Source organism: Brachycentrus maculatus, unplaced genomic scaffold (genome assembly GCF_059751285.1).
Source record: "Brachycentrus maculatus isolate JH-2025_06_01 unplaced genomic scaffold, ASM5975128v1 h1tg000242l, whole genome shotgun sequence".
In the NCBI taxonomy this organism is placed as follows: domain Eukaryota; kingdom Metazoa; phylum Arthropoda; class Insecta; order Trichoptera; family Brachycentridae; genus Brachycentrus; species Brachycentrus maculatus.
This window is the reverse complement of record NW_028280993.1, coordinates 1,247,859-1,264,297: the sequence shown is the minus strand read 5'-3', so window position 1 is coordinate 1,264,297 and position 16,439 is coordinate 1,247,859. Positions and strand designations below refer to the sequence as shown.

General features: G+C 34.9%; 1 protein-coding gene across 3 annotated transcripts; it reads left to right on the top strand.

Moving 5' to 3' along the window:
* The first annotated feature begins 92 nt into the window (after nucleotides 1–92).
* On the top strand, nucleotides 93–15,232 carry LOC148306418 (V-type proton ATPase catalytic subunit A). 3 transcript variants are annotated; one of them, XM_088265048.1, is made up of 14 exons: nucleotides 93–144; nucleotides 2,149–2,254; nucleotides 2,935–3,047; nucleotides 3,597–3,824; nucleotides 4,309–4,446; nucleotides 5,511–5,662; nucleotides 6,703–6,827; nucleotides 7,569–7,715; nucleotides 8,425–8,640; nucleotides 9,413–9,572; nucleotides 10,268–10,337; nucleotides 10,427–10,563; nucleotides 12,291–12,480; nucleotides 13,366–15,232. In XM_088265048.1, exons 2-14 carry the CDS (start codon nucleotides 2,176–2,178, stop codon nucleotides 13,456–13,458), a joined length of 1,848 nt encoding a protein of 615 aa, XP_088121174.1. In that variant the 5' UTR covers nucleotides 93–144; nucleotides 2,149–2,175; the 3' UTR covers nucleotides 13,459–15,232. The 3 variants fall into 3 exon arrangements, with proteins under 3 accessions (XP_088121174.1, XP_088121175.1, XP_088121176.1); XM_088265049.1 differs by having other exon boundaries at nucleotides 93–247; XM_088265050.1 differs by lacking the exon at nucleotides 93–144 and adding an exon at nucleotides 1,382–1,501.
* Nucleotides 15,233–16,439: the final 1,207 nt, after the last annotated feature.

Genomic DNA, 16,439 nt, shown 5'->3' with positions numbered 1-16,439 from the left:
CAATTCGGTTAAGAGTTTTCTCTTAACTACACTTTTATATGGCAATATTTTGAGTAAAAGAGAGGTCAGCTGACTATCGAATACCTATCAGCAGTCTTGTGATTGTGTTCTCCGCCATTCTGCAGAGGACTTTTCTCAATCGTTGTAAGTTTTTAGATTTTAGCTAACATATTCACCAATTTCTTATAATAATTACTCCATAAATAAAAACTGTTACTATCGGTTTATCGTTTGCGATTTCTCACAGGTTTGTGTCAAACATCCTATAATTATTACTGTCATTTGTCAAATGGCTCGGTACCAAATGTCTAAACATCAATATATAACGCATATTAACCATTTATGTGATTAAATGTCAATTCAATGTTCTTTATATTATTTGAATTAACTAATTGTAATAATTATCACACGACAGGATTATTTTTTAACGATACACAAGCGTTTTATGAAAAGGCGTATCCCTACTGATATTATCATGTGATCTTTTTTTAATCTTCTTTTTATACTCTTTTTCATGTCTTATTTGTTTAAGTAAATGGTTTTAAACAGTAACATTACTTAAAATACATTGGTGTTTTATCGAAATTGTTAAATATTAAGGAAATATATTTCCGTAATCTGTAATGTGCATTGATCCCTGTAATATTGATTATTTGAAAAATTTGTTTTTTTAACTCATCTTGGTCCAAACTGAATGAGTGTTTTCAGAAAATCAATAAATCAAATAAATCTGTAATTTTTCTCTTGTTTTCAACATGTATATTTTTAAATGATTTATTAAGTTCCTTTGGAATTTTTCGTTATTTAATATCCAAGTAAAATTTGATTATGTTGATCAAACAGCCTCTATATGTAAAGACTATAAAATTATATTATTATTACATTTAATGGATTATTAATATCTCAAATTTATGCTGTTTTAAAAGATATTCAAACAAAGACATTATGTAGAAGTAATTTTCCAAAAAATCATTTCCATGTTCTTTGAATTTTTTTTAGAAGAATTATATAATATACTCACTTTTTTCATTGCAAATCTCTATATTATAATGATTTATTACCATAGATTCCTTTTTATATTTGACATTCAGCAGTAATATTACAAAATAATATAGGGTTGTGCCCCTTTCATTTTCATGTTTTGTAAATATTATCTGAATTTGAAAATTTTGAAATTTGCCTTTATTAGCAACAATAGTTTTGTCTAAATGTTTCTACTTGTTCAATTGAGACATACACACTGTTATTGAAATTAATATTGATTTTTTTTTCTTACAAATATAATTTTTAATCTTCAGTTGTCAGCTTTCGAAATAGGCTATTTTACCATATCGCTCACTCTTTTCAATAACGTCATATATAAAAAATTGACAATTTTCAGTTGTGCATGTTTTCGGAATGCCCAGAAAATGTACTATATCCCAGCAAAAGCGGCATATTTTAAACTAAATATTTACCCGCTACAGGGCAAAAAGTGTTGATTTTGCATTTTGAAGAAAAGGTATTGTTTAATTACTTTTTTTAAAATATTAAACATTTTTCAAAGGTAGAAAAAACAGTCATGTTTTACCTAAAGATCTGTTGCACAGTAAAAAGTTCAATAAGTGGCTTGATATATATTTTTAATACGTTTTATTATATTTTTAAACATTAAAAACGATCTCCTGAAAAATCAAGTTTTTTGATATATAACGTTGTTGAAAGGAGATTTTCCGAAACCGGTAGTCACAAATAAGTGTATTAAAAAAGTGGTATTTTACAAAGTAAACAATGGATGGTAAGGACAGTGTTTTTTTTTTAGTAATACGTAGTTTAAAATAAACAGAACATTCAATTACGAAGCAACAAAATAAATTACATTATTACAAATATTAGTTTAGTCGTAAATTAACATTGACCATTTGGTTCAAAGGGCCAATAACTGACCTTTTTATTTGTTTTTTGTTGAATGGTGGTGGAATGATTTTTTGTGGATATGTGTCCAAGAAAAGAAAACTCACTTTCTAGATAGAATCCAACTGGGAATATGCCTTACTTTGACAATTCCCTCGTAAGACGAGCCTATCAGAAAAAAATTGTCACTTATTTTATTTATTTTTACCTGGTTTCCTTTGTTCTTTATGTTAAGCTGTTTTTTTTTCTTTTCAGAAGACAGGGCTCTGAAGCACGGTCAAGATGGCGCGTAATTTAGCTAAGATTGCCCACGAGGACAAAGAGTCCAAGTTTGGATATGTGTACGCAGTATCTGGTCCTGGTACGTACATTTAACGCTTATAATATATTTGTATAGTAATTTTACGAAATATTCAGCATTATAAAAAACAAATATATGTATTTTAACCGCCCTATACATACGAGCGTACGTGATACTCGCGTTTTATCTGCACCATTCCACGCTAACCCGTAAAAATATCTCTGCAAAAATATTTAATGCGTACCACTCAGAGAGAGAGAGAAAGAGAGGGGATGCCATAACGAAAAAGTTCATCAGTTCCATCCTAAATGCACCTATTATGAAAAAACTTTGTCAGGTATACATACAACAAACACTGTTTTCATAATTCTGTAGAAAAAAATGTGATTTTTTTACCCATTTCTCGGAAAATCCAGCCAATCCGGACAAGGCATCTCAAATAACGTCGACAGACTGTCGCCTAGCACCCAAGTAGCAAATTACCCTTCAATGCGTTTTATTTTACGCTGATAACAAACCCGTATATTGCCGTTTCCCGCCGATAACCGACAGTCGACAAAAACGGCATTTGCCGTGTCCCGCAGTTGACCGACAGTCCGCGACAAACGGCAAATGCCGTGTCCCGACGACAACGTGTCAAGATAACAGATTGATACGATGCAGTGCCCTATGCACCATTGGGTGTGGCTAGGAATTAGAAGAAGTATTGGATTTGAATTATCTTCTTTTTTTGTACGCAGTTGTGACAGCGGAGAAGATGTCCGGATCAGCTATGTACGAGTTGGTGCGAGTAGGATACCATGAACTGGTGGGAGAAATTATCCGACTTGAGGGTGACATGGCTACCATCCAGGTATGAACACATTCCCTATTTAAAAACAACAAAACATGTTTATTATATTAACACATTGTTTGCGGGAAACAAGTGTCTTTTACGTACTTTTGAAAGAGAACAGGAGACGCTTATAATCATTCTATTTGTTTACTTTTGGTAGAGCGCTAGATATGCCGAAAAACATTGTGCAGATGGGAATTGAGTTTGCGGCTACTTGTGATTAGTATACTGATGGTCGGGCGGCAGACTGTCTGAGTATAATTAGGATCGGGGTTGTTGAAAAAACTACCCGGCAACAATGAAAGAGCATTAGAATATAAGAATATATTTTTCCGAATTCGCTGAAAGCATTTTAAACAATAATCTTTTAATTTTGAAAATGTTTTTAGCATCTCTCGCGCTCTACCAACATTATGGAAAAGACGCTTTTAAGTGTTTCCCGCAAACAATATGTTAAAATGACTTATTTTTATAAGATTCCCGATTCAATCAAAATATCATGTATTTCTTTAGAATTATTTTCAAATGGTCTAAATTATTTCTTATGTTGATGTTTTCCCTGCGCAGGTATACGAGGAAACGTCTGGTGTGACCGTGGGAGACCCCGTCTTGCGTACCGGCAAGCCCCTCTCCGTGGAGTTGGGCCCCGGTATCCTGGGAAGCATCTTTGACGGTATCCAGCGTCCGCTGAAGGACATCAATGAGCTCACCAACTCCATCTACATCCCCAAGGGAGTCAACGTCCCCGCTCTCTCCAGGACCCAGGCCTGGGAATTCAATCCCCTCAATATCAGGGTAAGCTTACATTACACTCCTTAACATTAACCGTTCAGTTTGTGTAATACCTCTTAAAAACCATTCTCCTTTTCATTCATCGTTCACTTTGTGTAATACCAATTAAAAACCACTCTCCTTATCATTCCCTTTGTGTAATACAACTAAAAAACATTATCCTTATCATTCATCGTTCACTTTGTGTAATACCAATTAAAAACCACTCTCCTTATCATTCACTTTGTGTAATACCACTAAAAACCATTCTCCTTATCATTCATCGTTCACTTTGTGTAATACCAATTAAAAACTACTCTCCTTATCATTCACTTGGTGTAATACCACTTAAAAACTACTCTCCTTGTCATTCATCATTCACTTTGTGTACCACTTAAAACCTCTACTTCATGACTACCAGTTTCAGAATAACCATTCCATTATCATAACATCATAATTATACACTATGATTATGCCTATTCAATAAAATCTCTTTTTTTGTCATCAGGTGGGTTCTCACATCACTGGAGGAGACTTGTACGGTATTGTGCATGAAAACACTCTGGTCAAGCACAAGATGATCATGCCGCCCAAAGCCAAGGGTACCGTGACCTACATGGCGGCTCCCGGAAACTACACCGTCGACGTAAGCATCTTACTATCTTAATCTACTAAACTGACTGATAGAGTGGTGAATGTTATACACTGTATGAAGTGGTCACTTAAAGCACCCGATGACGGTCGCAAACAGGCTTCTCTATTCCCATTTCCAGTGCCTTGGCGGATGGATAAATAATATTCTTACAACTTGTTTTTTGTTACATCATTTTGAGTGTGTCCAAATACTTGTTCACAAAATCTGGATTATCTTCAATTACAGGAGTTATTTTCATATTATTGTTTTTTTTTATTGAAAACTTCCGTTACTATAGTTTCAAGAGAAACGTCACCTCCCACCGACATGTATATATCAAAAACATTGTACTCTAAATATATATTTTTTGACTGTTTCTCTCAAAACTAAAGTAGTGTAATTTTTAGATTTTCCATTTACTTAATGCTTAAATGCTTAAAATAAATCTGGACACACTAGGAATCCACAAAGTGCGATTCCTAGTGTGTCCAGAATGAGTTTTTTGTTTTTTTTTTTTTTTTAAATAAAAATAAAATTAAAAAAACCTCATTCTACAAACAGTAGCACGCTTGGTGAAAATTTATTTCAGGCATTTATTAAAAAAATTATTTATTTAATGCCCAATAAGGCATTAAATAAATAAATAAATTAAATAAATAAATGCTGGAGATCCCGGGTTGGATTCCCAAGAGGGTCAAAATAAATATTAGTGATTTTTCAGTCTAATATTTATTTAATATTACTCTGGACTGGTACCTGAAGTGCAAGGCTGATCACCTTTCCTTCGTGTATTTAACGATCAAGATCACACTGCTTCTATATGATGCAGTGCACTACGCACCATTAGGTGCGGGTAAGGGTTAGAAGAAGAAGAAGAAGTATAAAAAAAAGAGTGAGCGATATGTGTATGTTACTTTTAGTATACTGTTATTTCTTTTGATTGTTTATATTATGTTCTTATTTTTTTCATTAAATTTTTTAAACAATTATAACCATATGAAACTGAAAGACTTGTACTCTTAACCTCATTGCTTGCAATAAATATAATTAAATAAACATGAATGTTTTGTCAACAGGAAATAGTTTTGGAGACAGAGTTTGACGGGGAGAAGAGTAAATACACCATGTTGCAAGTGTGGCCCGTCCGACAGCCTCGCCCCGTGACGGAGAAGCTGCCGGCCAACCACCCCCTGCTCACCGGACAGAGGGTCCTTGATTCCCTCTTCCCGTAAGCTGACAATTTTTTATTTTGTTTCATTAAAAAATGTTTAATTCCCCCGTGTACTGTGATTATTTAATGGATAATCTTATTGTGATAATTATTTCCTCAAGAAACTTCTTCATCTTTAAACCCGCACCCCAATGGTGCATAAGGAACTGCATCATATAAACGTAGTGTTATCTTGCGTGCTGACCATTACACGAACTAACTAACTACTAATCCCTTTCACTGGCCACACTGGTGAACTTCTATAAAATATGACGGCAGTTTTACGAATCCGTATTTATTTAGATTGGCAGTGACAGGGGCATTGAAAGCTGTTTAATGTAAATTCACAGGATACAATTTTGTTTCACACTTTCTGTAATTTTCGCAACTTAGTTCATAAAACAAAAAAATTGCTTTGCAAGAGAGGGTCTGTCGGGAAGCCGAGATGCTTCTGTATCAGATCTTTCAAATACCCTGGACTAGATCTGAAGCATAAAGGTGGAGACTGACCGGAGCATTTCGTCGTAACGTAACATGTTACGATGCGAGCATTCAGGCAGTCAGTACAACGAGCAGAGCGCTCCATCCATAGTTTCGGATGCTCGGTGATGCTCGCCGCGAGCGATGTTACAATGAAATGCTCCGGTCAGTCTCCACCTTAAGACTGATTAGCTTTTTTTTTTAGATGGGAATTGCATTTATTATTTACCTTGCTTATTATGTACAAGGTTTATAGATCATTTAGTGGATTTTTGTTTCTTCTAGCTAATTAAATATGTTTTTATTTGAATCTGTGTTGGGAACAGGAGGGATAATCTAGTGTGGGCCAATCAGGAACTTGTCAGCATTTGCTCATTGCTGGGAGGAAACCACGTAAAACTCCTCAGGAGAAGGCGGACTGTTGACTGTAGACTGATTAGCTTGCATTCACATAGTTAATATGTAATCAACTTTACATTGTACCAATTTGATGCAGTGTCCAATGAAACATTGGCTGCGGATGAGGGTAAGAAGAATGAGGAATCTATGTATCAGATAAAATATGTTTTTTTTTGCAGTTGCGTCCAAGGGGGTACGACAGCCATTCCCGGAGCCTTCGGTTGCGGTAAAACTGTCATCTCACAGGCCTTGTCCAAGTACTCCAACTCTGACGTCATCATCTACGTAGGTTGCGGAGAGAGAGGTTGGTCACCGTTCACTTGTAGTTTACAAATTACGTAGGTTTTCACGCAACTCGTTAATCATCCACATTTTCCCACCAGTCGCAAAATGTAGTTTTTACGGCATTTGCTAAATCAAACTATCCTTTTTGATATCTCAACATAGATGAAGAAGATTATGGGAGTCTGAGTACTTAGAGGGCTTCCGACCTGTTATAGGCTAGTCAAGTAATCACTTTACACACATATAACATTCACAATCTACCTATGATTGACAACCACACTACTCAAATTTTCTGAAGTCACACGTATGTATATGATCTATCTCGTGACGTTCCATGATCGAGTTCACAACAGCCATCTGTGATTGGATTTAGAGAGCAGAGACTCTTTTATTTGTATGCAAGATCCGAATCCGAATTATTTTACATATTGGGAAACACCTGAAAACCTGACATTCAATTGATAAATTGTATTTTTTATGATATATCAATATAGATGAATAAGAATATGGAAACCTATCTATGTAGAGATGAAGAAAAAAAAAAATAATAACCCCTGAGAGGAGAAACGCAAATTTGTGAACAAGTATTTGGAAACACTCAAAATACTAATACTAGTTCCTAAATGTTGTCCTTCTTCCAGTTGCTAAATGGGATCATCACACCAGTTGACATTTTAATTTTACTTGGTATTTTTTCCTCAGTTGCTAGATGTCATTTTTTCGCCAGTTGCTGTATGACATATTGGCAATTTGTCCCCAGGTAACGAGATGTCTGAGGTACTGCGTGACTTCCCGGAGCTCTCCGTGGAGATTGATGGCATGACAGAGTCCATCATGAAGCGTACGGCTCTCGTGGCCAACACCTCCAACATGCCCGTGGCCGCCCGAGAGGCCTCCATTTACACCGGTCAGTTCTACATTCCGTCATAAATATCTATCTATATGCATGCATAAATTTGGTAAAAGTTTTTAGTTATTATTAGTTTTTTATTCCACCCCCGTAGTGTTTTGGTCAGCACGCTCGGCTACCATTCTGGAGGTCCCGGATTGGATTCCTAGAGGGGGGTCAAATAAATATAAGTGATTTTTTTACTCTAATATTTATTCAATATTACCCTGGACTGGTACCTGAAGCGGAGGTCTGATCACCTTTCCTTCATGTATTATAACGATCAAGATGACACTGCGTTTATATGATGCAGTGCCCTATGCACTATTGGAGTGCGGATTAGGGCTCTGGCTATCAAATCCTCCATTATAAGCTCAGTTAACCTATTAACCGGGCGGTCCACTGTCCAACTACGCAACTTGTAACGGGCGCGAATACTGATTCACTCCGTGTCTTAAATTCATGTCGAGACATGTATAGAAGACTAATACCTTTGTTGTTGGAAAAATATACGTCCCGCCTGTTCTAGGGCGCAACATATATTTCAAGGACGTATTCATATGTCCTACCTGTACCCGATATTGTTTACGTTTGACGTATTTATGTGTCCCACCCGGTTAACACGTTAAGTTGGGATGGCGCCAGAAAGAAGAAATGGACGTCTGTTGATTGTATTTTTGTCGCCGTATGCTAATTGCCCTATTATATTGTTATCAAAATTTTGCAGGCATCACGCTGTCCGAGTACTTCCGTGACATGGGCTACAACGTGTCCATGATGGCCGACTCCACGTCCCGTTGGGCCGAGGCGCTCAGAGAAATCTCGGGACGTCTGGCCGAGATGCCCGCCGACTCGGGCTACCCCGCCTACCTCGGGGCCCGACTCGCCTCCTTCTACGAGAGGGCCGGCAGGATCAAGTGTCTGGGTAACCCCGACCGTGAAGGTACGCCCGCCCACTCACTCACTCTCACTCGTAACTCATCTATCTCAAAATAACCAGTATGTATGATTTAAAAGTCTTTAATGTAAAATACTATGCTTCCATGCACCAATATTTATCGAATTCAATATGCTTTAGAATTTTAATTTAATGAATGGTCATTCTCCTTGTCAAGATTCGAGACAATACGCTGTTGCGGAATTTCAATTAAACTTGAATTCTTAAATTCAGAATTTTTAAATGGCAGTTATTTTTCTTACTGTTCAAATATAGTAATGAATACGATTTGAAATAATTTAATATAACTACCGGTGTTTGTATGGAGATTGAAAACGTTTGTTTGGAGATGAAATGGGAACTTGATGTGTTTGATTAAAATTGTTTAATTTGTGTGAAAAGCAGAAAAACATAGAACAGTTACTACAACAACATTTTTGATGTGGACAATATGTAGAATGAGTTACTGGAATCCGGCAATATATCAGTAAATGCCGGATTAAAGCGGTTTAGATCGTGTACATATTAAAAGTTGTTGCAGTATCAGTTCACTATATGAACAAAGCATTTTATACCCATTAGCAGAGGCGTGCATTCTATATGGGCAGAAAAGCTGTGCCTATCCTGGATTACTCGCGTTCCATATAGAAACAAGTGCCTACTATGCCTTATCCTTACCCAACCCTACTGCGATTAAAAACTCTGTGCACGCCACTGCCCATAAGTGAGCGACCATTGTGTCAGACAGAGTAGCTGATTATGTTGCATTGATTGCCAGGTTCCGTGTCCATCGTGGGGGCCGTGTCGCCGCCCGGAGGAGACTTCTCCGATCCCGTCACCTCCGCCACTCTGGGTATTGTGCAGGTGTTCTGGGGCTTGGACAAGAAGCTCGCCCAGAGGAAGCACTTCCCCTCCATCAACTGGCTCATCTCCTACAGGTGAACCCCACAATATGTCTCTTTAATCTTTTCCCCCAGTAGACATTCACAAACCCGTCATGTGAATCCTTGCCGATCTCGAGGATGACTATGGGTCACTTATTCTTAACCGTGTTACAAAGTGTAGCCAAGTTGGAAAAACTACATGAGTAATGGAAGTTACTTATCGAGATTACACTTATTATATATGTGACTTATGGACTTAATTTGTTTTAAAATAAATATATATATTTACACATTGTTTGTTGGAAACGCTTAAAAGCATCTTTTACGTATTGTTGGTAGAGAACAGGAGACACTTTTAAGCGTTATATTTGCTTACTTTTGGTAGAGCGCGAGAGAAGCCAAAAAACATTGTACGGATCAAAATTGAGTTTGCGGTTACTTGCGATTAGTATACGACACTAATTTGTATACTAATTAGAGTCAGGGTTGATGAGAAAAACTTTTGAATTTGAACAAACTTTCGAGATCTTTAAATTGGTGAAAATTATCGTTTCCTAAGTTGACTCAAAAAACTTAGTATACTCAAAAAAATCAGTGTTTTATTTAACATTTAACACATAAATTAAAATGGAGTTGTACAAATTAAACGCCAAATCTATGATTAAAAAATTATCGCTGTTGTACCGAGTGGACTTTCATTGTATCTAGCTGCATACACAATACTAATGGGCTTGTTTAATTTATTTCAGTAAGTACATGCGTGCCCTGGATGACTTCTATGACAAAAACTTCCAGGAATTTGTGCCACTGAGGACAAAGGTAAAACCCGTTAACTAAAACCCGAATTCAAATTTCTTACTGTCCGATGCAATAAGTATATTCATAGTGTTTCTGTTCCATTTGTTTAGGTGAAGGAAATTCTGCAAGAAGAAGAAGATTTGTCAGAAATTGTGCAACTTGTAGGCAAAGCTTCCCTCGCTGAGACCGACAAGATCACCCTCGAGGTGGCCAAGCTGCTCAAGGATGATTTCCTCCAACAGAACAGGTTTGTAGCTCATTCACATCGGTTGGTAATGTTTACTCCCTTCAAAAATTGCCTTTTCTGATTATTTAAATCATTTCATTAATTCATTCATTCGAACCCTTGTCTGCACCCTAATGGTGCATAGGGCACTCCATCATATAAACGCAGTGTTATCTTGATCGTTAACACACGAAGGAAAGGTGATCAGCCCTCCGCTTCAGGTACCAGTCATGGGAATAAATTATTGAATAAATATTTTTTCATCAAATCACACATCGCTCACTCCTTTCAAGAACGTCATAAATCAAAAATCGTCAATTTTCAGCTGTGCATGTTTTCGGAATGCTCAGAAAATGTACAATATCCCAGCAAAAGCAGCATATTTTTAACTTAATATTTACCCGCTACAGGGCACAAAATGTTGTTTTTGCATTTTGAAGAAAAGGTATTGTTTAATCATTTTTTTAAACTTACTAAATATTTTTCAAATGGAGAAAAAGCCTTTTGGTTTTACCTTAAAAAATCTGTTGCACAGTAAAAAGTTCAATAAGTGGCTTGATATTTATTTTTAATACATTGTATTATATTTTTCAACTTTAAAAACGTTCTCCTGAAAAATCAAGTTTTCTGATTTATGACGTTCTTGAAAGGAGTGAGTGACATCTTAAAATTTTCCCTGATTTAGGTTTTTTCATTATCTTTTTTTTAAGTGTTAAAAAAAAAATCAGTAAAAATTTTTCCTGTTTTTTTTTAATATATTTATTTAGCCCTTTTATAATTTTTTTTGTAATTGTTAGCAAAATATTTTTGTATAATTTTGAATTATTGGAATTTATGCTTGAAAAATCCTTGTTGGAACCAAAAATATGTAATATTTAAATTAATAAACTTTCATCATTTATATTTGAAACAATAACTTTGTGATTTTCCATTTTATAATTAAAATATAACTTTGTTTAATTTTTTTTATCATTATTATAACCCTTATCCGCACCTAATGGTGCATAGGGCACTGCATCAAATTGACGCAGTGTTTTCTTGATCATTACTTACATGAAGGCAAGGTGATCACTCTTGCGTTCAGGAACCAGTCCAGGGTAATATTAAATAAATATTACAGTGTTAAATCACTAATATTTATTTTCAACCCCCCCTGGGAATCGAACCCGGGACCTCCAGCACGGTAGCTAAACACGCTGACCATTACACCACGGAGGCGGACAAAGACAAAACTTTGTTTTAAAATCACTATAAATATTTTATTACATATAATGTCTATCGGTTTCGAAGCTAATCGCTTCTTTTTCAAGACTGGAAGCGGTTAGCTTCGACACTTGTAGACATTGTAATTCAGTTATAATAAAACATTTATAGTGATTTTAAAACAAATTTATGTTTGAATTATAATAATATTTTACCATCATTTTACTTATGACCAATCTGTCTGAAAAGCCACTTCTTAATCTTTTCTATTTTATCTCGCTATTATATTCCTTTTTAATTTCTTTGTGTTTAACACCATTCGGCTGTCCAAACTCAAAACACAGTAAGGGACATTTTTTTGTAGTACGTTTTTTTTGTATTTTTGGACTTCTACTTAGTGGATTCTACTTAGTCCAAAAATTTAAAAAAAAGGTACTACAAAAAAATGTCCCTTACTGTGTTTTAAGTTTGGACAGCCACATTTATCTACCTTCTTTTATAGCACTCTCTAGTATTACATTATCCTGACGGCATTTTGTTTCCAGTTACTCCGCTTACGATCGCTTCTGTCCCTTCTACAAGACCGTGGGCATGCTCCGCAACATGATCGCCTTCTACGACATGTCTCGTCACGCCGTGGAGTCAACAGCGCAGTCAGAAAACAAGATCACGTGGAACGTCATCCGTGACTCCATGGGAAACATCCTCTACCAGCTCAGCTCTATGAAATTCAAGGTAAATTTACAATTTACACATTGCAGCAAAAGAGATCTATCTCATTTTTTTTATATTTGTAAGGAAATCACTAAACCAGTTACATATTTAGAATTTACGAAAGGTATTATGTTTGTATTTTTTTTTATCGTAAGTAAAATGACATAATCAATATAATAATAAAATAACTTAATATCACAGACCAGTCTGATGATGTAAGTAATGATAAAATACAGTTGCTTATCAATAAAATAAAGGTAAAAATGCTATTTAGTTGTTGTTTATTGAAATAAAAAAATTCAGTACCACCAACAAATATTAATAAAAAAAATTAACAACTATCTTTTTGATTATTCCTATTTCATAGCTTGAGGCTGAGATCTCAAAAGTTCAAATTCATAAAACGTAACCAACCACGCTAAGGGCTGGAAGTGTTTCTGCACACAATTTTTTTTCAGATTATAAATTTGAATTGAACTTTTTTTAGAATATATATTGAAAGAATTTTTTGATGAAAAACTCATTTTTTCAAAATGTAAATGGTGTTTTATGTGAAAAATTCAATTATGTGATATGTTACCTGGGTTGAAAGAAAATTATGAAAAATTGTATTGCAATTATATGATAATGATTAATTAATTAATCATTATCATATAATCGCAATACACATATGATAAATTGATTGAGATTTATCATATATTGGGCCGTAAAAAATAACTTTAATTTTACCATATATATCTAGCCATAACTTAATTCTTATGTCAACCGGTTTTGATACCAACAAGACTATCTACCCACTCATGTATTGCGTAAGTTTAATTCGATATCCTTCCGAGTGAAAATGGCCTATTGCTGGCAAGATGAATTAGATATTTCGAGTAATTGTGTTGTTTGATTTGTTCGCAGGACCCCGTGAAAGATGGCGAAGCTAAAATCAAGTCCGACTTTGAGCAGCTGCACGAGGACATCCAGCAGGCCTTCCGCAACTTGGAGGATTAACTTGTAGCTTAATCCCGCCGCTTTGTAATATATTATTATCGTCTCGTCCTCTTGAATGCCTCGCGCAAAGTTGCTCTTACTATCGCACACACCACAAGGCAGTTGACTTGACTTATTCAATAGGGGCGTTCCAAGCTTCTGTTCATTATTTGTCATCTTTCATGTTGTTGTTGTTAAAGATTATCCATTGAATTATATTTATCCTAGAACTAATGTTTCGGAAATAAAAAGTATTATTGTATATTTTTTAAGGTGCATGCAACCCTAACAAACAATTCAGTGCTTTATTTTAATTTATGGTATGCGGGCTTGATTCCAAACTCGGCCATAACGCTTTTTTCGCGGAGCCAACATTTAAAAATACAGTGGAACCTCTCATAACGTGTAATTTGTATTGCTCCTTTAACAAGCAACATTTCGCATAATGAGTTACAGAGAAAGGGCAAGTCCCTTTTTCACGAAATTATTCCGTGCCAGTCAAAACATTTTTTTTTTTGCTTAAGGAGTAAGATTCTGGAACGAATTATGCTCATTATGAGAGTTTCCACTGTAGGTTTAAATTTAAAAAAAATAAGATTAGCAATGTTAACCAGTATGAGCATGGGTTAGTACTATCTATCCTCCTTTTACCATCTATTATTCCTTTTTATTTCATTTCATTTCCCGTATAGCAGTAATTTCCTTCAACCTGAGCTCCTTTGCGTCATGGTATCCCATCAAGTATATTTCGCTCCTTGAATCGAGAATTTGGAACGCAAGTCTGTTCCCCTCGTCTTTGTGCAGTCAGAGATAGTGTTAATGCAGTAAGCGATGCAGCATTCTACTTTCCATCTGTGTGTGGATAGAGGGGTGAAGGAAAGAAGAGCAATGCTCTAGGAAATTTGAAAAAAAAACATTTAAATGAAGAAAATAAGGAATTGATCAAATTTATAGCAGTGGTCATTTTTATTTATTTTTCAGTCATCTTACTTTGAAAGAATTAGCAGATTATTTTATCTAAAGTCATTTTTGCCCGTTTTCATTTATGGCTGAGTTTGGAGTTTGGCCCCGCATACTTTTGTAGCTTCTATTGTATGTGATGTATGTAGTAGTGTGATTTTCCGTTTTGTCGTATTTAAGGATGTGTAATGAAGGTACACAAGAGTCGACGTCACCCGGATCGGGATATGCGATGGCGCTTGCGAGTCGGGTGATTAGTGATGCCCCCTCTACAAGTAACTTGAGACAATACCTGAGTGTTATTCGGATAACTTATGTATTTATATAAAATGCGATATGTATTTACTAACTCACTTTCCTTAGTGAATATTTGTCCCCTTGTTGCATTCCAGATTATACTAAGTATTTATACACATCTTGGAAAAGTTTATACTATTTTAAATGATATACATATCTTGAGTTTGTTATCCCCGTACATAGTACACGCTTTTATTGTTTTCTTTTTTTTTAAATATCGTAGCTGTACTTACTGTTTTTGTAATGATTTACAAGTACATATATATACAAGACCCCGGTATACACATTTCCGTATATCCGACAAACTCACTTTAATAATCACTTTTGTAATATATGAATTTTCATTGATAATTTAAAATTTATTGATATAAAGATTTTTTTAATTATTATTTTTTGTTTTAAATGTACAGGCCTACATTTAAATGATATTCTAGATGTCAGAATAAACTTATAATATTGTATAAATATAGTAATAGATTGTTTGGAAAAAATTATACTGTTAAATAATTGTTCAATAAATACAGTATGTTCATCATAATTGTTTTTTCATTTACCCTATAAAATATATTTAATAGCTCCTATACACACACAAATGTTTTCACAAATGTTTATGGTGCACCATCTGGTTTGTCTATGATGAAAGTGCCAGGGCAATGTCTTCATCAATATGTTTTTTTATTCTTCTTTACTTCCTGTTTCCTGCACATAGTAATAGAGAAGACGATCGGCGGAATAAACGCCAGAGGACGCCCACGCCGCGAATACCTAAGCGACTTATGCGAAGACATGCTCATCGTATGAGGAGCTGAAGAGGGTTTTGGTAAATAGACCAAAATGCCGAAAAAGATGTCATTTTTTGCTTGCTGCAGACCGATCCACAGGATTGAGACCAGAGAAAAAGACTTCCAGACAGTTACCTCCGGAAATCATAGTCGAACCAGATGGTCTACAAATTGTTTATGTATGTAATGCACAATACGGGAAAGAGTTTTTAATGGCGGGCCATCCAGTTAATCTATGATTTTTCATGGCGGGTGAACCTAATGTATATGGGTTTTTTGCTGGTAGAGGAAATTTAGTTTTTTTTATTTTGGTAGGTGATGGTGTAATGTCACTACATAAATACAGGCAAAATTAAATAAATAATTAAACAACTGCTAGTGTGTAGCAGCAATCACAATATTGACCTGAACCCTGAACCCAAAAAATAATTATTTCAAATCAAGCCAAAGGTCGATTCCCATGAGTATGAAGTTCAACTCAATTTTTATACAAATTCAAGTAAGGAGGATGTTAACCCTTTCCACTCTGACCATTTTTTCTCATATCTGAACTGTTTATAAGTCCACACATTAGCTAAGTTGCTTTCAGCAAAGGTAAAATACTAAAGCTTTAATTCAGATTTTAAATAAAAGTCTAAAGATGACAAAAGTACTTTACATTTAATGTCTTTTATGGAAAGTCTCTCATTAGTTCCCATTACATTTTTTTTTTAAATATAAATTACATTACTTCCCCAATAACGGCAATAACCCATATGAAAAAATAAAAATGTATGTGTTCAATATATATTTTTTTAAATATTCACTATATTAAAATAATATTAATGTTACAAATCTGGAACCAATTAACAATTTTCAAAAATGAAATAATTATGCATTGTGGAAATTTAGAGACCTCTTAAAAACATATTAATTTTTTTTACTTTAACAGTGAAGCAACAAAACTCCCAAATTGAAAAAATA

Bases quoted from the DNA above. Each gene is read 5' to 3' on its own strand.
- LOC148306418 (XM_088265048.1), top strand. From the start codon at position 2,176: ATGGCGCGTAATTTAGCTAAGATTGCCCACGAGGACAAAGAGTCCAAG. The intron at 3,825-4,308 runs GTAAGCTTACAT...TTTTGTCATCAG, and splicing joins TCAATCCCCTCAATATCAGG to GTGGGTTCTCACATCACTGG. The intron at 4,447-5,510 runs GTAAGCATCTTA...TTTTGTCAACAG, and splicing joins CCGGAAACTACACCGTCGAC to GAAATAGTTTTGGAGACAGA.